We start from the raw sequence: 22,413 nt of genomic DNA, 5'->3' as shown, positions 1-22,413 counted from the left end.
CCAAATTTCAAGTCTTTAGCTCTAATGGTTCCAGATATATCGTGATGAGTGACTATATACGTGGTAAATCTCTTATAATATATATAGATAATATAATTAATAATATAATAAGTTTTAATTTTGGGCTTATTGCTGATTGTGGAATGCACGCCTAGGTGGAGCTTTTCCATACGCATTTTTGTACAGAAAAATACCTCAACATACCCTTCTCAATAACTACATCGGCTTCCTCTACTCTGTTTGAGTAGGTATTTGAGATTCGGGAAAGGAAAAATATCGTACTGTTGTAAGTTTTAAATCTGTGTGTATATGAAATAGATCAAGAGAATTAATAATATTCATCATAACAATATAGACGCCGGGCATCAGATTAACCAACTTATAGAATTTTTTGTGTACGCGTTTTTGTTCACGCCCAAACTGGCATCCATTTAGTTTTAGAAGATGTTATTCTCATAAATAAAAGGTTATACAATATAATGATAGTGTAGGCTGTACCAATACATACCTGCACATAGTACATACTAACAATTTGTATGTACAGTATGCTTAATTGTTTCTTTAATAACATTTTTAGGCAACTTTGCTGCTTTAGCTGTTTAGCCGCCACTTCGTCCGTATTTACCTGTCTAATCATATTAGTTGGTGTTCAAATGCTGCCACATACATATAGACTTTGCACATCCGAATACCACCAAAAAGTAATTTTTCGGGTTAATATAACGTCTACTACACTGACAAATAAAGTGGCTTTCTATTGGTAACAGAATTGTCAAAATCGGTTCAGTGGATCCAGAGAATTACCACCTATAATATCACAAACTTAACCAGCTCTTTATAATACCTATTCGTTTAGATTTCAAGAATCCGTGGAAATTTTATTTGTAAAATCTACAATAAACAATCATTCCTTGCTACGCGGGTTTTAAGAAACTTTCTTCCACGAAAAAATAGAATGTGGTATAATGCGCAGTGGTTCCATGTAGAACACCACCTTCCTCCCATGTCAGAAGAAAGAGAATATGGGCGGACGTGGTCTATTCCCAATAGGTGCCCTTTACGCTCGTTCGTCGTTGTCTTAAATAAAAAGCCACCTAAAATATTTTATTTAAACATATATAACTACACACTAGAGGAACGTTGTCTTTGTCTGACCAAGAACTAGACAAAAAACCCTAGGAACATCAACAAAAACTAGATTAAGAAACAGCCTTGTACGTTACAAGTTATTAAAATGCAAACTGTTTGTTCGCAGCTCTCGGAGGAGGTACAACGGAAACAGAGCGAATACCAGAAATGTCTCGAGTCGTACAAGCAGATGAGGGCCAAGTTCGAGGAGAATTATCTCAAATGTGAGTACGAGTTAGCGAGCCACGCAATAATCGACTACTATATTATGCTAATTGGGCTTTTATGAGCTGTTTATTAATGAGGCCACACTTGAGTCGTTATGCTCATGCTAGTCCACCCTTGACGGTTGGTAATGGTAGGTGACACATTTCTGCGTTACTCATCAATTTTACCAACTTTTTTATGTCATTTTCGAACGAGTTTGGGGGTTAAAATATGGCCGGACCTGCGCTTCGTAGACGCGCTAGGATAGCCGGCTTAGTGTTGCCGTGCTCTCTAAATGAATCTCGATTTATTCTATACCAATTTGCAATCGCTCAAATTTTCGAGTCGTAGTATTTCGACACTAAGCGAGGCATTAAGAGGAGTGTTGTCGAACAGACGAATAAGGGGCGACTAAAATTAATTGATCAACTGGTGACCCCCTAGGTATACCAAGAGCTGGTAGTTGAGTATACTTTTCATGAATTTGGAGAGCAACAGGCCTGTACTTACTTGGCCGGGTCCGAATTGTCTTCATTTTTTGGGATAGAATGGACAAGGGCTTACTTCCATGAGTTCGTGACTACAATTTTGTGTATGACTGTCAGAATAAACGTATTAGTAATGGCGTCAACTTAGGGGCAGACGTTCTAAGCACTTGACGAAATTCCGCAATAAACCGTTAATGAGGTCATTTTCCACTTCAATTAATGGAAGAATTCTAATTAATGTTATTAATAATAGTTCATTTTTTGTGGAAAAGGAGGAGGACAAACGAACGTATGGGTCACCTGATGTTAACTGATCACCGCCGCCCACATTCTCTTGCAACACCAGAGGATTCACAGGGGCGTTACCGGCTTATAAGGAAAGTGTACGCGTTTTTTTGTTCGCGCTTTACGAATTAGTCTATGTATAAGGAATTGTGAAAGCATGTGAATGTGAAATCTATATTTTATGTTCTAAAACGCCAAATGCTTCAAAACAAATTAATAATGTCTTACCAAATTGGCTACCAATCATTCCATGTACGTTTATAGCGTCGATCGCACCAAAATACGTGTATAACATAGTTGTGTAAACAGTACCACCAATTAACCCACGCTCGAGGCTATAAACAAGTACAACATGTAAACTTTGTGTCATAAACTTTATGAAGCGTTGGTGTACCTGGACACTGGTAGACTATTCAGGTTTTAATAGCGGTGTTACAATCTGTTTGGTGTTTAGTTAGTGAAATAGAATGCTCTACATTCACCATTAGGTATCGATTAGACGTTGGGGCTATGTTCATCAACGAGTATTTTTTATCGTGTTTTTGCACCTATAATATTTCGATTAATATAATCAAAATAATATATGTATCTTAAAAATGCCTATGAACAGCCTACAATAAAAAATGAAATAGAGAAAAGGTTTTTACAGTTTTTTTTAAGTAGCTCCTAAATTTCCAAGTATGATGAAATGATTGTCTTTCTGTATGGCCAGTAAAGAATAACTTCCAATATATAATATTACAAAGTACGGAAGTCTCGTGACTTTGTCTACGAACGGGTTCTAGGACTACTACTGGGATGGAATTCTGTTTTAGGTTCAGAGAGAAATGTATGAATATATAAATAATGCATACTTCACATTTTTATCATATCAAATTATAATTATATGCGCCACATAATTTTAAACAAAGTCCTAAAGTAAACTTGTAAATATCACAATATTATGACTTATTTCCGTTCAACTATTTAAATGATTTAGCCTATAATATATAATCATGTAAAAAGTACATGAAGGTTCGGTAAGTAGTTTTGGGGGTGGGCACTAACAAACAAACAGATAAAGTAGACAGAAAGTAATTTTAAAAATAGTTTCTGTATTCTATTACGCCTCTTAATTTCAACTTATTTCTTGTTTGTTACTTGTCTTTCATTGTTCTAACTGGACTCTGCTACATTATAATATTATATATCTCTAGACTCAACTTAATCTGAAGTAGCTATAATTCGTCATATGGACCTAATAACCTGTAACACAGTCAATGATGTAAAGGTGCCAACTTGTTTCACATCGTAGTCTATGTGCCACCGAAAAGAAAGGCTTGCTGTTACTATAAAAGTTCACTCAATCTACTGTTGCCAAGCATAAAGCCGGAGATAGTTCGGCTTTTTGATTGCGTGTGCGGCTTTTGTCGAGCTTTTTACTTTAATTCAGTAGAATTTCATTTTAATTAATGACATTATTTAACTGATGAATAATAAAGCACTTAGACTGATTTGGCATTAGATTTTCTTTTTATTTCATTACATTTTAACAAGCTTTATGGTAATAATCAATAAAGCTGATTAAGCATACATTTTTTTTGGAATACTTACACACAAAGTCCTCAATAATAACCCTACACTATCCTATCTGTCCGGCCTTTTTACGCAAATGTCTGGCCAAACTGTCTGGTCTGTCCGGCTTTTGGGCTTGGCGACCTGGCAACTCTAACTTAATCTCATATTTATTTATTATACCTACGTGAATGTGCGGTACTAGTATCCCTAACATAAACCAGACAATATAGTAACGAGTGGTTACAAGAGCGGCGCCGGCGGTATTTCGCAAATAACCCAGTTATCAGCCTCGAGTACATCGATGGTGCATTTATGCGCAGCCGTATGTGATTAGTTCGTTCGGTTGAAGTACTCATTCAGTTTTAATTAGACTCTGGTAGGACCTATGATTATCTAATGCAAAATGATAACTTGAATTTATTTACTCAAATACAATGCAGTGTCGCTCAGGATTCTTTATGGGACTCAAAATTCTCAGTGGCATAGCAATACCGAGGGTACCGGCTCTACCAGAGTCGGAGAATCGCTCCCCGAGCATTCTCGATCGGGCTGCCCGTCGTATTCTGGGGAGGGCACAGCACCGCGCATTTCCGAGGACAAACGAGGCAGTAACACCACGGCACCCCGCTCCACGCTCAACGTGGACTTTTGCAATATCAGGGGAATTCACTCCAATTTGAACGCCGTCCACCACCACCTTGAGACGGCGCAGCCGGCCTTGTGTTTCCTTACGGAGACGCAGATATCTCGACCTAGCGATATGTCATATTTAACGTACCTCGGGTACAAGATTGAGCACATTTCTTTTTACATGCGTCAGTTAAAGCAGCATCTGACTGCAAAAAACAGGCGTATCGAATTTGGGTTGCGGCGCAGGAAATATAACCGTGCCTCCAGATTTTTTAAGCGGTAAATCGCCCGTGCAATATCGAAGCACATCGTCAAAATCGGCGAGCAGCTTACCAGTTACCTGACCGGAACACGCAAGTTCTGGTCGTTGTCGAAAGCTGCTCTTGGTATCTTCAACCAGCCGTCCATGCCGCTGTTGCACATGAGGAATGACACCCTGGCCCTTACGGCAAAAGAGAAAGCCGATCTCCTGTGCACTCTTTTTGCCTCCAACTCGACTCTTGACGACAACGGAAATACACCGCCGACCATCCCGCGGTGTCAGAGCTCCATGCCTGAAGTGTACTTCAGATATGATTCAGTTCAGACAGAAAACTGTTCGGCGAGCTCTGTTTTCTTTGGACGTCAGGAACTCGACCGGGCCGGATGGCATTTCTCCAATCGTGCTTAGAACGATTCCCCCTGAGTTGACGCCGGTGCTAACGCGTTTATTCGGGCACTCTTATTCTAAAGGCATAGTCCCTGACTCATGGAAGTCAGCCCTTGTCCATGAGATCCAAAAAAAAGGAGACAGTTCGGATCCGGCAAACTACAGGCCTATTGCTATTTCCTCCCTGCTCTCCAAAATCATGGAGAGCATAATTAACCGCCAGCTCTTGGTATATCTTGAGGGTCACCAGTTGATCAAGGATCGGCAGCACGGCTTTCGCCATGGTCGACCGACCACTGGCGAAATTCTCGTATACCTAACACATAGATGGACAGCGGCTATTGAAAGCAAGGGGGAAGGCCTGGCAGTTAGCCTAGATGTAACAAAGGCCTTTGATCGTGTATGACACAAGGCGGTCCTCTCAAAACTTCCATCATTTGGGCTTCCCGAGAGCTTGTGCAAGTGGACCTTAAGCTTCCTCACTGGGAGCAGCATACAGGTCGTTGTCGACGGTTATTGCTTAAAACTCAAGCCCGTGAACGCTAGAGTTCCCCAACGCTGTGTGTCCCACGCTGTTTCTTGTGTATGTTGGAGGTGTCCAACATATCATTGATATGCAGACGACAGCACTGGTGATGCCGTATACACGGGCCATGCAGGTCTCTTTCGGGAAATCGTCGACCAGTACCGGGAGAAACTTGTCTTCTATCGAGTCCTCTCTCGAGAAGGTCGTGGAATGGGGTAAATTGAACCTTGTTTACCACAAAAAAAAAACCCATTTGTCGCATCACCGCTCTTCGACAACACTTCCCTTTAAGCCTCGCCTAGTATCGGAATACTGGGTCTCGAAATCTCGAGCGATTGCCAATTCCGTGGCCATCTGGAGGGCAAAGCCAAATTGGCTTCGAAGAAGCTGGGCGTCATCAAAAGAGCACGGCAATACTTCAAGCCGGGCCCACATTCTAGCGCTCTACAATGCGCAGGTCCGGCCACACATGGAGTATTGCTGTGCACCCCAGTATCAGCTTGATCCATTTGACCGCGTGCAACGCAGAGCAGCTCGAATTGTCGGGGACCCAGTGCTGTGTGAACGGCTGGATTACTTGGCGTTGCGTAGTGACGTCGCTTTATTGTGTGTCTTCTACCTCATTTATCACGGGTAGTGTTCCGAAGAGCTGTTAACCTGATTCCTGCCGCCGAATTCACCTTCACAATACACGCCACAAGTTAGGATATCATCCCCACCATCTGGATGTGTGGCGGTCCTCCACAGTGCGATTTTCTAGAAGCTTTCTTGCTCGTACTACAAAGCTGTGGAATGAGTGATCACCCGTACGTTCGTTTGTCCTCCTATTCCATAAAAAAAAACAATTACGCTCGTCACTGTGAGACAAAAGATGTTAAGTCATCCTTAGCCCAGTTACTTGCCAGGTACGGCGCACTTCAAAATGAAACCAAATAATGCTGCGAGCATTACAACTTCATGTTCGAATAAAGCACGAACGGCACCCCGTAATTAGTGTAATTGCGTTGCGTATTATGAAGATGCGTCAGAGAACACTTTGTGAACATGTTTATTTTATTAGGTACTAAATTAAACGTAGTAATAATGCCTAAAGTTGATTTTTGACTATAAAGTTATTCTGCTCTTGGAACTTATTTCTACCCTAAGGACTCAATCACTTCTATCGTATTAATTTTGCTTTCTTAATTCTTTGGCTACCCAGGATTTAGAACAGTCATTAAACGAAGGATGCAGTGCGATATAGTTATTTGAAACTATACGTTTAGGGACACTGGGACCCTTATTATCTTGTATCCTTAAGTAATCCTTGCTTTTTCCTTTTACGGGCATTTCCCCTGAACCTGCTGTTTCTATGATGCTAATAATATATCTAGGGGATATTATAACAGTAAGGTTTTTGTTATGGAAAAGGAGGGCAAACGAGGTCACCCGGTGTTAAGTGATCACCGTCACCCACATTCTCTTGCAACACCAGTGGAATCACAGGAGCGTTACCGGCCTTTAAGGAAGATGTATGCGTTTTTTTGAAGGTACCCATGTACCACAAGGAAGCTCATTCCACAGCTTTGTAGTACGTAGGAGAAAGTACGTTGAAATTTAAAACCGCACTGTGGAGGACCGCTGCACATTCAGATGGTGGGGATGATATTTGTGGTGTGTCATGCGAAGGTGGAATTCTACCTCACAAATCAGGTAAAACAGATCTTTGGAACACTCCCTGTGATAATTGCGGTAGAAGACATGTGTTATAAACATTATGTTTGTTTGAAGAGATTTTTTTTAATTGTAGGTCCTACGAGCCGCGGCGGTCGCAAGCTGGACGAGACGCGCGACAAGTACAGTAAGGCGTGCCGCCGGCTGCACCGCGCGCACAACGAGTACGTGCTGCTGCTGGCCGAGGCCACCGAGTGCGAGCGGGCGCTGCGGACCGCGGCGCTGCCCGCCCTGCTGCACCAGCAGCGGCGCCAAGGAGAGGCCACTGCCACCTCCTGGTACTTATGATCTCCGAGTACATCTAGTGAGCATAAGGGATTCCAAGTTGCTGATATACAGCGACCTGATTCGTCGTTCTGGAGACTATGTTGTTCGAGTACGCATAATGAGCCAGCAGGGAGATTCCAAGATATTGTTAGAGGACGAGGTGACCGCAACCTCCTGTTGTTATGCTTTTGTTGTACTATGGCACAGTGTTTTCCAAGCAGTTGATATATTCTGGTGCGGCGATTGTGATTGGATATATTTTACTGTTAACGTGCTCTGTATATATTTTAGGCAACTGTATATATTTTAAGCAAAATAATGCCTTCTTCCATTTAGTCACTGATTTAAAAGTTTTAATTTTTCGGCAATGTTGTAGTTGTATGAACATTATAATATGATTGCATTAACACTGTATACTATTGCAGTTCCAAAACATTTTTGAAGTGAATACTTCTTTAGCCATGTTGGTAGGGGAAAAGCTTATGTGTTATGCGTCACTAACATGCTCATGACTAGCCCACGCGATATAAATAATTAAAAAAATAAATATAAATATATTATATAGTTGACACTTTTTGAATGGGTGAAATCTCGTAAGTTTGCGTCACCGACATGCTTATAGCAGTATATCTGTAGCTATACAGCTGACGTATTGTGCAAGTTATAATTGAAATTGAATGGATTTAGTCAAAAGTTCAATGTTTAAATACAATGCATTGTTGAACTAGTGTTTTTGCATGTTTAATATAAATATTATTGAAAACAAGGTAATTTTTCTTAAACGTTACGAAGTTTCAAATTTTAATACTAAAACTTCTAAGTTTTCACTTCTATCGCCAGTCTCTACAAGTGCCAATTTTTTTATGGAAAAGAAGAACAAACAATCTTACACACCTTTTGGTAATTCATTCCTCTCCTTTAACACCAGCGGTACCACAAGAGAGTTGCAGATCTTATAAAACTTCGAATAATGTACATATGAATTGGAAAACAGAAAACATATTGGTACCTTGGAGCTATATAATACATACACCTACCTAAAATTCTTTCTATTTTTTATTCCCTAACTTCTGGGTATTTGTTACAGGAAGGGCATCCTGCTGGAAGTTGTCCAGCGATCCGACTACAGCACGGACAAGTTCCGTGAGATCCAGAGCAAAATAGAAACCACAGTACAGAACATCAAACCGCACGAGGAGTATAAAGAGTTCATGGAAAAGTACAAGTATGTTGACCAGTTTTTATGTCAGTTTATGGTTCAATTATACCTACTGGTCCTCTTCAGCACAGCATTTAATAGGAAAGGCTCGAAAGAGGCTGGCTTCTTCCAAATCTATCAGTATTAAACTTTTAAAAACTTATATACGTCATACTTTTTGTGTATCAAAAAGGGTATTCTACCAGTGGCGGGAAGTAAGTAGCATGGGGTGAAGAAAGCTAGTGTTTGATCAACAAAATTGTGAATTGATCTAAATTCGTCAATGTTTTGCTATTCCCGTGTTCTCATTTTTTGAGAGAGATTTGTTTACTGCTCATTTTCAGGAATTTAAACTCTTAAATCAGTTTTTTTAAGATTTATATAACCTAACCTGATTATTGTAAATTACTCTTGCTCAAAAATTGTACTGAGTGATATCGTGTTCCTTTAGTCAAATCGAACTGACTGCGTAGCTGATGCGTGTAACAGTCCAGTGTCGTTAGAGATCCAGAAATATAAAGTGCATAAAGAAGTTTTTACCACAAAAATAATTAGGTACTTACTGAAAATATATTAAATAATTTATGAATGTGTTCTCCTTCAGAACGCCACCATCGACGCCAGTGTCATTCACATTCGACGAAAGTCTCGTAGACGACACCAGCGGCAAGCTCCAGCCGAACCAGCTCACAGTAGACAACCTGACCGTGGAGTGGCTCAAGGACAAGCTCACTGAGCTGGAGGCCAGCCTACAGGACATACGGGAGAAGCAGAGTGCGCTGCAGGGACCAGAAATTATCGGCAATGGCGTGTGCAAGAACAACACGGGCACCAACGGGGTCAATGGAGTTGATAGGTACCTAATATGAAGCATATAAATAAATATAGCATATGTTGCTTAAACATAAATGCGTTGTCCCATAAGGAGACTTTTATTTTGATGATGCGCAATTAAAAGTGTGAATAAGACTTTTTACGGATACTATTTCTATTGAAGCTTTTAACACAATAACCTATGACAGACGTTTTTAGACATTAAAATTGATATACGTGGCTAGAGTCGCAAACCAGAATTAGAAAGTACATTTAAATATAATTGAAACGAGAAACAGTTTGGATGTTTATAAATCGATTCAGTTTTATATAACCAAGTACCAAAATATATTTGTAAGTTCACATGTATAATTATTGTGGTCAAACCAGGCTCCTCACGGATTCGCCGCCGCCAATACCAGTTACGACGTCCGAACCTATCAAGCTGTTAGAGCTGCGGATATCCGAGAGGAAGTGCGCGAAACAGGCGGAAATGATTCGCTCAGCACTGGCGGAGCTCGGCTGTGAGGAGGCGCCCAGTGGCTGCCCGGACCTGTCCGCGGAGACCGTGGGCGTTGACGGCCTCGACGGACACGCGCCCGACATTCAGGTGAGGCCTACGTTACAACTTCAGGTGCTAATAATTAATGGACAAGTGTATAGCGTAGGAATCATGAACCGCCGCTCACGGCCTACTGCAATACCTGATAACAGATAATATGCGTTACCGGCCTTTGAAATAGAGAGTTAACTCTAGCTCTGTCGCTGGCTTGCAAACAATCGTTCGCTCATATAGGGATTGGACACAAGACCATAATATAATGGGAAGCTCAATGGCTGACAATTTTAAAGCTGCGCGACACACTATTTTATTCCGAAAGCATGGGTAAATATTTTTAAAACTCTATGTAATGGTTCGTAGATTAGAATAGACGAAGAAATACGACCCTTTATTCCATTAAAAGTTCAAAATTTGTTTATTTTTCAAATCCATGATCCTATGAACTACACATAATGAGTAAGTATTAATTCTTAAGTATCAGGAGCGCAGATTCCTTATATTTAATAACCAGGAGCGCAGTTAAGTGTTTATACTTGATCATCAGGACCGCTCGTCGCTGGGGTCGAAGGCCTCAATGGACACGTTGCGATTACACCTACACTCGATAATACCGCCGAGGCCCTTCTTCAGAATGTTCACGCGACCGTTCCGACGGAAGTCGGTCCCGTCGAGTCCGGCGTTGCCCCCCAAAACGTACCGGAGCAGTAGCGAGGGCCCCGACCCGGTAAAGCGCCGGAACCGCTACGTCATGAGACGGTTCCGTAGGCGTGTCGTGTTTGTCAAGTGTAGGAACCAACTAAAACAGAAGCGTGTGTGTCAGTGTCGTAGGCGATTGGTGAGTCCGCTAACATGGCTGCTGATTTCTGTACTGGACTCAAGACAGTTTCTTGTTGCAATAAAACTCGTGCATTATATTCTGCAAATAATAATGTCCTAAGGATACAAAACGTCATAATTAGCGATGGGCCGAATGTGGTTTGAACACGAATTTCAGCCGAACATTCAACAACAAGGTCGATTGATTTTCGCCGCACTTTCTCAGGACTGACAGGTCGCGCCTTGTTTATGCCACGCCCCAACCGAACTCCGCGCACGTCCGCGTGAGACTGGGTGGTTGGCTGAGAAAAAATAATATTTTCTTGTTTTATTCAACAGATATAACAGATTATTGGTTCTATCATTTTCAATCAAAAAATTGCAAATATTTTGTTTAGTTTATTTTTTGTGCCGAATAAGCCGAACTGTTCAAGCCGCCGAAGTTCGGTTAAGCTGAACTATTCAAGCCGCCGAAGTTCGGCCCATCCTTAGTCACAATGAACGAACGAACGGAATTTCCTACGAAACATGATTTAGTACGTTGAATGAAAACGTAGTCGCTCGTACACGAGTTGAAATCAATTATGTGTAAATAACTTTTGTAATAACTATAACATAAAATTTAACTTTAAAAGGAGACAAATTAAATAAGTACAGAAATCAGTAGTTAAGTGACGCATGGCATGTTGTATTCTCCCACGGACACAGAACTAAAAGCACCGCCGTTCACAATATAACATAATAGTATATGCAGAACGTGTATGTAAGTTTTTAACTGTTAGTAAAATAAAGTAAATAGGTACATATAAAACTCGGACGCGATATCGCCAGCGGAGAAATAACTATGCGATTCAGAAGTGATTCAAAATGCCAAACATTTCGAGCTTTGATGTAAATTAATTTGTCAAATATATTTCCATTCATGCCTTTATGGTTGGAGGTTTCTAAAATATTCCTTCTTAGTGCTCACATAGGTTATTTAAAGAATGAGTGTGGAAGTTTCTAGCTCCGCCTGTTTAGGCTATGCATTGATGCACAAGTCAGGAAAATATCAGTATATTGCATCCTAAATATTAATGTGAATTAGATTGATATGTAATTTACACAATGACGTTCAATAAAAACATATAAGGACACATCATTCGCAGTCAGACAGCGGAACGGCAAAAGTGTGCTTATAGACAATGTAAGCACACTTATCTCCTTAGGCGTGTGTCAACTGTCATTGTCCGAATCGGGTTTTAAATCCACCCACCACATACGTAACCAATACTGAATACATGTTTCACATTGCTGCTTATCGACCAAGAATATTATTTTATTAAATTAAAGCAATTTCTTTTTTGGCGTAATAAAACAAAAATCCTTAAAAATTTTAAAATTGATTACTCGTGTTATTTTACGTTTGTAGAAAAAACAAAATTGTAATAAAAAATTTGTTAAATACAACCAACGAAAGAATTATTATTCCACATATTTTATTTAAATAACGTGTTAATAAATATCATTAAATTATTTAATACAATTGGAGGAAATTTTTTTTTTTTATTTTAAAACTTGTACACAAATTGTAAAATATTTAATTCGTGTCCATTGGTTGTGGTTCGGTAGACATATGAGTTACAAGAAGGCTTGGTAGCTGAAGTATGATACAAATGGTCTAGTTGACCAGCTAACACCCTGACGATGTCGAATTTGCGTGACGATGTTCGCACGCATCGTTAAAATTCACTCTGATAGTTTATTCTTAACGAAAAGAAGCATAACTTAAAAAATTTACTAAGCAAATGGACTCAATTTTGTTCGTGGATATATTTCTTTTATAAATGAGAAGTAACGGGTCGAGCTGGACGTTCAAGTTGACTGATGGCGAGTGACGGGTCCTGCTCATTACAATGGAGTTCTGCTCAGGCTTCTAGGAAGATAGAAATATATGAACAACATCGTGATTGCGCTCATGACCTTAAGATATAAGATGTCAAGTCTCCAGTAATTTCAATAGACACGCTTCAAATAAAGACACAAGTAGTGTTTGTATACAACTGCTTTGCGAAACAAAAGGGCGTCTCTGTGGTACACATCAAGATTCGAATCCTGTGCTAGGAAACCTGCCAGAAATAATTGTACGAAATATAAAAATTTGGACAACAGAATTAAAGTTTAATAAAATATTTAAATTACATCTATAAGAAGTCAATATCATTCGATCATAATCTATCACTAAGCCTTACGTGAAACTTAAAAACACTGAAAGAGAGATTAATTTTAAAGTTGGTCTAACTGTAGCATATTTTTTCATTACTGAATGGATAGACTGATTGCTAAATAACGCTTATTATGCTGCGATAGATAATGCATTAATGACAGGCCAAAATGAACGCAAAATACTTACTTAACCAATTCATTGGAAATGTTTACAAATAAACATTTTGCATATTCTTGGTTTATTCTCAGGCATAACTGTATACCAAATTTATTTGTAAGGGCGTTGATGTCTCAAAATTATCAAATTAGTTTTTTAAATTGTTCTTACGAATTACATAATTTACATGGGCTTTTAATAAATATTTATCTCCGAGCTTCCTGGAGATCTGCACTAAAGTGAATAGCATAAAGTATGCGTGACGCTAATAATAGTCACCACAGAGCAACCCGGCGCGAACTTCGCGTCGGAGTAAGCTTTCCGCGCACTCGAAATAGCACGAGTCGGTATAAAACTCAGTTTCAAAATCAAGGTGACGCACGCTTCCCACAAGTCAAGTAAACATCGCAGTCTCATGTCATGCGAGTGACTCTCTTCATTGTTATGGTGTAACCAAATTATGGATCCCTTCGCCATGTACATCACTAATGGAGATTTAGTGCCGCCCGTTGTAATACCGCGCAGGAAGAAACGTCTCAAGCAGTTACAGTTGGAACTCCAGAAGGAATTTGTATGTTTATTATTGTAGTCTTATTCTCATTACCTACTAATTAATGTATGTGTTCTGGAATTATTATTTTAATTTTGATTTAACTTGAAAAAAAAACAAATACTGGTTTAATTTAAAGCCAGGATTAACATGTATGAGCATTAAAGTTTTGTATGTGTGTGTAGCATGATATTAAGCCTTAACCTATTTCTCGTTTTTTTTTTTAAATATATAAATATTTTTAAGAAAGTAGAGTGTTTTTTAAATTTTCTGTATCAAAAGTCGAAACGATTGTTTTGATGTTAATGAAGCAAAGTTTTAAGGCTTATTTATAACTGTGACGTGTTTCCAGTCATCCAATTTGAGCCCACCTACATGTGACATAACCTCAGTTTTGATATTTCCTACTCTTGCACTCTTGTTTGTAGAGAGTGACGAAGCGATCATTTTCCACATATACCTAGATATCTTTCGCATCCTTGTCAATTTTAATTGAAACTTAATTCTTTTGTGCGTGTCCTTGCAGTTGAGTGCGAGTGAGACTGAGCGATCTTTGGTGGACCAGGAGTGGTTCCACGGCGTGCTACCTCGCGAGGAGGTGGTGAGGCTGCTGAGGAACGACGGTGATTACCTGGTGCGAGAGACCACCAGGAACCACGCGCGACAGCTGGTGCTCTCCGTCTGCTGGGGTCAGCACAAACATTTCATTGTTCAGACTACTCCTGAGGTGAGTGCTCTTCAACACCTTTAATTCTCTCTCAATCAAACACCAAATCCACATCATTGCACTGCACGTCTACAAACTTGCTTATCATCCTCAACATCTGGGTTTGTGGCATTCATCCACAGATTCTCAAGAAATATTCTTCCAATCAAACTTAAATTTCTGTGACTTGGAAAAAAAACAAAATTGATCTAAGTAAATCAATTTTCCATAACATCATTTCGGAACATTCTGTAAGTAAACTAGTAACCGCGAGCATGCGTAGGCACTGACGTCTTCGTCTGTAGATAGTCATCATGATGCAATACCTTTTCAGGGTCACTATAGGTTCGAGGGGGCGGCATTCCCGTCAGTCGGTGAGCTGATAGCGTGGCAGAGGACCAGCGGAGTGCCGGTGACGGCCAGGTCCGGGGCGCTGCTGCGGAGGGCAGTGCCGCGCGAGACCTGGGAACTGAACAACGACCACGTGCAGCTCTTGGATAAGATCGGCAGAGTAAGCTTCTTATTAGTGTATGTCTGCCATTATGTATGTTATCGCTGGCCCTAACATTTACTCAAAGTAGAGGAAGATTGTCCTTCGTTACTCTTTGAGCTTTCACAACATAATTGTGAAAATGAAGTTTAGTTGTGCCAATGCACGGCATTGTTTCTTAGTTGGGTAAAATTTGTATATTGAGCGGAGCGTCGTTGAATAGTTTTTACATAATATCTTGTCCCGATTTATTTTGAAAATTGGGCTTGATAGAATCGCATTAATAGTCTTATTTTCCAGGGCAACTTCGGTGATGTGTACAAGGCGCGGCTCATCACCACCGGACAGGAGGTGGCGGTGAAAACGTGCCGCGTGGCGCTGCCCGAGGAGCAGAAGCGCACATTCCTGCAGGAGGGCCGGATCCTGAAGCAGTACCAGCATCCCAACGTGGTCCGTCTCATCGGCATTGCCGTGCAGAAACAGCCCATCATGATCGTCATGGAGCTTGTCTCTGGTGAGACTACATACATACATTCAACGCGCATGTCTCCCATATTGCATGCACAGTGATTACGGATTATTTCTTAATTCTCATTGTACGTAATAAATCTGCTTTGTATAATATCATATACATACCTATAATACTCTCTAAATAATATAATAGAAGGCGCTCAAACTATATTTCAGTGACAACCTTTGTCTCGACTGTACTAAGTCAAAGCGGTCGCCGCCCTATGTAAATCATCGGTATACGTGTTTCCTAGGCGAGATCAGTTCACCCGTTAGAAAGAAAGATAGACTAGAAAGAGAAAACTGGTATAGACTCGGCCAAACCAGTTATTCCTGAAGTGTGCTTATTCATATTAGGGCCAACTAGTTCAGCCTAGGCTAGGTTTTTCCAAAGGCCGATGGGAGAAACTAGTTTAACCTAGACTGGACCGGTTTATCCTATCGCCTAAAAGATGAAATGATTTGGCCTAGGAAAAACTAGTTTGTCCAAAAATCGGGTTGGCTGGTAACCTACGATTCCTTCAAGAATGAATGGCTTTGTGGCATACCACACTAGCCCGTGCGTGTCGTTGACACGTACCAACATTAATCAAATCATTAATATCAGCAGCATTACCCCATAATAATATACCATATGACATAATGCTGTGAAAGTAACAAAAATAAACCAAGTTTCAATGTCTGTTAAGGAACGAATCTTTTTTACTGCGTATGCAGCAGACCTTAGTCTACTTGATAAGTTTTCTATATGAAGGCCCTATTGGAGTTTGGCATCTAGCGTTATTCCAAGAAAAAAAAGGGCTGTATGAACTATATCTAATTTCTCGTTTTTAAGCTGTATATCGATTGATACTTGTTTAACATTAGGTAAAGTAAATTTCGTTTTCTTACCATTAAGTAACAAGTTATTAGCTTCAAACCAATGTACAACTTTAGTTAAAGCATTGTTAACAACATCAAAATTTGGTAAGCAACGGTGTATTTTAAACATGAGTGATGTATCATCAGCAAACAACACAATTAGATATTTATCCTTTGCAATATGAGGGAGATCATTTATATAAATAAGGAATAGAAAAGGTTCTAAATCGAGCCCTGTGGAACCCCCATTTTAACTATTGATCCAGAGGACCGCTTTCCATTGATATCCACCTTTTGTAGTCTACAATTTAAATAGGATGTCATTAAGTCCAATGCTTTATTTTTAATACCGTAATGGTGAAGTTTTCTGACCAATGTTTCGTGTTCAACACAATCGAACGCCTTGGATGAGTCACAAAAGACGCCAAGCGCATCACGAAACTCTTTCCAGGCTTCAAATATATTATATATCAAGTCAACACCAGCATCGGTAGTTGAACGACCCTGGGTGAAACCAAACTGTTTGGAGTGCAATAAATTATTATGGAAAAAATGACGAAGCAATTGATTTAAAATTAACTTTTCAAAAATTTTACTCAAAGTGGGAATTACGGTCTATAATTAGTAGGGTCACTGGGACAACCTGATTTAAACAGTGGAACTACTTTACTATGTTTCATTAGGTCAGGAAATTCACCATATTCTACACAGTTAAATATTATAGCTAAATCTGGCGCAATAATATCAATCAAAGACTTGACAAGTTTATTTGATATGCCCCAAAGATCATTAGTGGGAAATGTGACGGTGCAATGAAAAATTATTCAATGGACCGGCCATCTGGCGATGATCGCCGGGATAGGTTGGATGAAGGCAGAACCGATCGTGATGGCGATCTTTGGGGGAGGCCTTTCTCCAAAAGTGTTGATAATGATATGCGGGTGCAGGAGGGTCCCTGCTGACGTTCCTGCGCACGCGCGCGGCGCCGCTGGGCGCTCGCTCGCTGGCCGCGATGTGTCGCGACGCGGCGGCCGGCATGCGCTACCTGGAGGCCCGGAGCTGCATCCACCGCGACCTGGCCGCCAGGAACTGTCTGGTCGGCGACGACAACATCGTCAAGATATCCGACTTCGGCATGTCCCGCGAGGAGGAGGAGTACATCGTCTCCGGCGGCATGAAGCAGATCCCGATCAAGTGGACCGCTCCTGAAGCACTCAACTTCGGTGGGTTGACACTAACATTTTTTGTTTTTATTTTATGGTAGAGGTGGACAAATGAGCGTCCGGGTCATCTAAATTTCCACCGCCGCCGCCCACATTCTCTTGCAACATCAGAGGAATCACAGAAGCGTTGCCGGCATTTGAGGAAGGTGTAAGCGCTTTTTTTTGAAGGTACCCATATGTATGACCCATGAAACACCGCACAAGGAAGCTCATTCCACAGTTTTGTAATAAGTTACTTGAAAATCACACCATTTGTTTAGATTTACCAGCGGTAATTACAATATGACATTTACAATTATTGAATGTTACATAGGTCTTATTAGTTATTTATTTATAATATATTTTTTTACATTTTTGCTAAACCTTGGCAACGAATCTCTGAATAGGTCCAAAGCATTTATAATCCTTTATAATTTTGCATAATCGCGACACAGTTGAATTGATCCCCAAAATAGTTCTGCGAGAGGGTTTTTCAACTAAGTTTGTGAACTTACTTAAGACCTGTGGGTCTTCGTGGACATCTTAGGCACTAGGCGATTAGCCATTTATAACATTTTCTAGAATACTTGGACTCACTTTTTAGATCGTGATTAGTGTTTAATATTTATTCATCATCTATAGCGACAGTTAGCTATCGCATTTAAATATATATAAAAAAAAATATTCTATATAATACCGCTTTTTACTATATTTTATTTATAAAATTTGATAAAGCTATATAAATGTATTATTTAAAATTTCAGGCAAATACACATCACTATGCGACGTGTGGAGCTACGGCGTTCTAATGTGGGAAATATTTTCAAAGGGAGACACTCCGTACGCGGGGATGAGCAACTCTAGGGCCAGGGAAAAGATAGACCAAGGTAAAAATGGCTTTAGTTATATGAACATTACTGCGAGTTTTAATATTGTTTTAATTGTGAAAAAATTCTAAGTGGACTAAATATAGATAAACTTAGTAGTATTTTTATTATTTTTAACTTTCTTAGTTAGAATCGTATTTATATCGTGAGCGTTATACAATAGTATATCCATATTATATTTTTAGAATTTTTTAAGATAAATACAAGAACTTTTTAGTTTCAAAGGAAGATTAGCAGTTGCAATCAGAAGTCACCTTCTGAGGTTTCCGGCTTAAAAATGAATCAAATATCAAACAAAATTCATGAATAATGTTGAAACAAACTTTAAACTTTAATATCAAACGGTCATCATAGCACCTGATTTAGATATGTCTGTGTACGGTTAAGTAACCGTACAGGGGTTTCAATGTAAGCGACACCGTGCAATATGATTCGCTGATGTCATATTTTTCATTATTTTTCAATATAATATCTTGAGTTAGTTAGCACTCGGACGTCGTACCAAGCGCGACTGTCCAATCTCATCTCACCTCACCTCACCTCATTAGTTTATTGTGTTTTAATATTTAATATTAATAAATAATTTACCTCAGCCCCGGAAATTGGTCCTTCGAACCAGCAGTCGTAAAAGTGGCAGGATCAAGACGCGTGTGCTTGTGCAATATATTTTGTACTGTATGTGTCTCGCATTGATCTGCTTAACAAGAATTTGTTGAACAACGACTTATGGATACATTTATTATTATTATCCTTATCTCATTGCCTTGGAAAGGCACTATACCACATTTAAACACCGTGACCTCGGTGCCTTAAGAAAGTACTATATCTCTTCACTTTGAAACTTCTGTACGGTTACAGTCTGATCTTAATAGTATAAAACCTACTAAGGTACTTGTTTACTCGACAACCGATATAGCCGAATGGTTAGTGACCCTGACTACTAAGCTAGAGGTGCCGGGTTCGAATCCCGGTAGGTGCAATCATTTATATGATGAATATGGATGTTTGTTGCCAAGTCATGGATGTTTATATGTATTTATGTATGTTTAAGTAAGTATATTGTATTAAATATATCGTTGTCTTGTACCCATAGTACAGGCTATGCCTAGTTTGGGGCAAGATAATTTGTGTAAGAGTGTGTCAATATTATATTATATATGTTAACAGTAATTGTTCCCTAAAGCATATTTAATTGTTCCCTAAATCATATTTCATAACTTGGGTATTTTTTAAAGGTTACCGAATGCCAGCACCAGAAGGTTGTCCAGAGGAAGTGTACGCACTTATGTTAAGATGCTGGGAGTACGAGCCAGAGAAACGACCACACTTCAACCAGATATACACCATCATCGACAATATCTACAATAGATAGCGCAATACATAATATATACAAATAAGGCGGGGTAAACACGCGCTTACAACATCGTTGACCGTGTCCACAACAGATGAATAAGTACACAAGTAGGGTGGGGTAACAAACATCATATACACGATTGAAAATATGTACAACAGAATAAAAAGTACAAATGCACCCTACAGGATGTGGTGTTGCATACAACATATTTCGAAGTACTTTATAGAGGCGTACTACATATTAAAGATATGTTCTGTCAGAGGCGGCCCTAAGGAGAGCGAGAGGTGCAGTAGCACAAGGCGATAACTTAAGCGCCATTTTTACGAATCGAAATAAAAAATTTCGAGCTAAAAACATAATTTTACGTGGCGCGGTGTGGCGTTCGAATGTAAATTTACTCCAAAAAAAAATGAATCATACCGGCTTGGTATCTGCGCTTCATGTTTGTAACATATGGACTATACTGGATATGTATGGTGTACAAGCGTCGGCTAAATAGCACTAATGACAATTTATTGCGGATTTAGGCCGATATTGTGTATACAATCAGCGCGCAAAACTAAATGAGTTAACATATTTTCGAAGTAGCATTAGCAAAACACACTTAGGAAATAAATTCTGAATAGGTAATTAATAAAAGAGCAAAACATTTTTTAGCACTGACAATGACAATACTTCTGATTGTCTCGCTTTCTTGTATTGCCGACGGATATTGCGAATTCCTATTCTGTTTGCGAGAAGATCGTAAACAAGTAGGCTTAGCATAATTATATTAGTTATTTATGGAACTGTTATGTAATAAGGGGTATTAAAACACGAATGTGGGTTTAATACCTAATAATCAACAGTTGCATACAAGACTTATCTACACCCATAATATGAATCCCCTATAAAATATTCTGAAACAGTTACTTACTGCTAACATTAAAAAAGCCAGTCCAGTGTTGTACTGAATTTTAATACAACACTCGTTTGGACGATGTAATGGTTATTAGGACATTGAGTGTTTTAATGTTGGCAATAAGCTAACTGTTTTAGAATCTTTATTCTTATTAATATAATCCTCTTGGATTTAAAGTATTGGGTGTATAAACATATTAATTTGAATATTTAACGCAACAGGGTGCGGTAACCAAATTACTCTTCAATTAGCACACTTTAAATCTTAGATATCATATTCGCATGCAAGTGTTATAAATTTCTATCACGAGTACCTATTAAAATACTACTTCTACTTTTCTTCTACTACGAATACTAGTACTACATACTATGTATATACTAGTAGGTGCTACGTTTTAAATAGATGTCATATTCGCGTGCAACAGTAATTTATCAAATGATACTAATTAAGGTTGTTGTTCTTTACAATGGAGACGTCATATCGCAGAGAGTAAGTAGAGGTAGAGACTGAGCAAATGCTACGCACCTCAGCTTAACTTCTACTACTTCCACTTGTATTTCTATTCTTGTTTGTGACCGACTGACATGTGGACGAAGAATCTTTGGATGTATAAAACCACGATGCTGGTGTAGAAAAATTAAAATATTTACATGTGATAAATATACTTAATATAGATAGGTTCAGCTGGCAAAACTAGATACTTGGATAGGAATAAGTGCAAGCGAGTTCGCAATATAGGCAATACTACTCCCTCAAGACGTTCTTCGAACGTCACTACGATAGTATCAATATATTCATACTTATGTATAATTGAATTATTATGTTATACTTGAGTTTATAAATTGATATGTATGTATTCAGTAGTTTTAAAATTTTATACAGTTAAATAAAGCAATGTTTTAGTAGTAAGATGTTGACTGTATTGTGTATTTTGTTTATATATTTTATATATTATAGTCTAGTTCTACTTAGCAAGTACATTATTCAGATGTAAGTAAATTGGCATGAAATGATAAAATTATGTTGATCTCTTGTTTAGGACGAATTGTATCAGATATAGATTATAATAGTTTTACTTGATAAAATTATATTGAATTCTATGTTAAGAATAGTTTTATACGTACACAATTAATTGATTTAAAACTTTCAAATCATCCAATCGCAGTTTGGCGGCAGTGCAGTTTTAAAAGATATTGTAAAACTAAAACCAACTCGCGGAATTTTAATTAATAATTTAAATGATCAGTAAATCATGATATTTTTAAAAGTAATAAAATATTATAATTTGTGTAAGGTTTTTGATGTGTATCTTTTAGTGTATGCAATGAAATGGCAATATGTAATGTGATCAATTATGTGCTTCCATATTTGATATTGAAACGGTCAAGATATTTCTTGCCAGAAGTGAGATAAAGTTAAGTATTGAATGCTTAGTATTATCGTTGAAGTATATTATGTAATACTTCATTTATATTGTAAATATATTTTATTTTGATATAAATCAATAAAGTGCCACATTAATTTGCTACTTGACGTATTTTTTATTTTACCTTTGTATGTCGTATTGGGGATTACCTTATGTTTTAAAGGAGTATAACAGTCAGCATCAAAAAGATAGCATCACATATTGTATTCAAAAACATGGCAAAACGCATCGTTACCATATACAGCGATTCACTGAAAGAGACCAAATAGATAGCATGGGACACCATCAACGTAATAAACATAGCTACATTCAAAGCACCAAAATA

The 22,413-nt window shown here is 38.7% G+C and overlaps 1 protein-coding gene across 3 annotated transcripts in view; it reads left to right on the top strand.

Moving 5' to 3' along the window:
• Positions 1-22,190, top strand: part of LOC126966699 (tyrosine-protein kinase Fer) — a 90,676-nt gene extending 68,486 nt beyond the window's left edge. Inside the window, exons 3-14 of one of the 3 annotated variants that reach the window (XM_050810899.1) lie at positions 1,256-1,352; positions 7,260-7,461; positions 8,538-8,675; positions 9,253-9,504; positions 9,852-10,071; positions 10,568-10,747; positions 14,278-14,478; positions 14,792-14,968; positions 15,248-15,461; positions 17,266-17,541; positions 18,285-18,407; positions 19,643-22,190. In XM_050810899.1, the coding sequence (XP_050666856.1) occupies positions 1,256-1,352; positions 7,260-7,461; positions 8,538-8,675; positions 9,253-9,504; positions 9,852-10,071; positions 10,568-10,747; positions 14,278-14,478; positions 14,792-14,968; positions 15,248-15,461; positions 17,266-17,541; positions 18,285-18,407; positions 19,643-19,779 (2,217 nt within the window). In that variant the 3' untranslated portion in view covers positions 19,780-22,190. Of the gene's footprint in view, positions 1-1,255; positions 1,353-7,259; positions 7,462-8,537; positions 8,676-9,252; positions 9,505-9,851; positions 10,072-10,567; positions 10,748-13,385; positions 13,773-14,277; positions 14,479-14,791; positions 14,969-15,247; positions 15,462-17,265; positions 17,542-18,284; positions 18,408-19,642 lie in introns of those variants that run through there. The other 2 variants (XM_050810901.1, XM_050810902.1) reach the window with 2 other exon arrangements.
• Positions 22,191-22,413: the final 223 nt, after the last annotated feature.

Source organism: Leptidea sinapis, chromosome 11 (genome assembly GCF_905404315.1).
Source record: "Leptidea sinapis chromosome 11, ilLepSina1.1, whole genome shotgun sequence".
Lineage (NCBI taxonomy): Eukaryota > Metazoa > Arthropoda > Insecta > Lepidoptera > Pieridae > Leptidea > Leptidea sinapis.
This window is presented reverse-complemented; position numbering and strand designations above follow the sequence as displayed.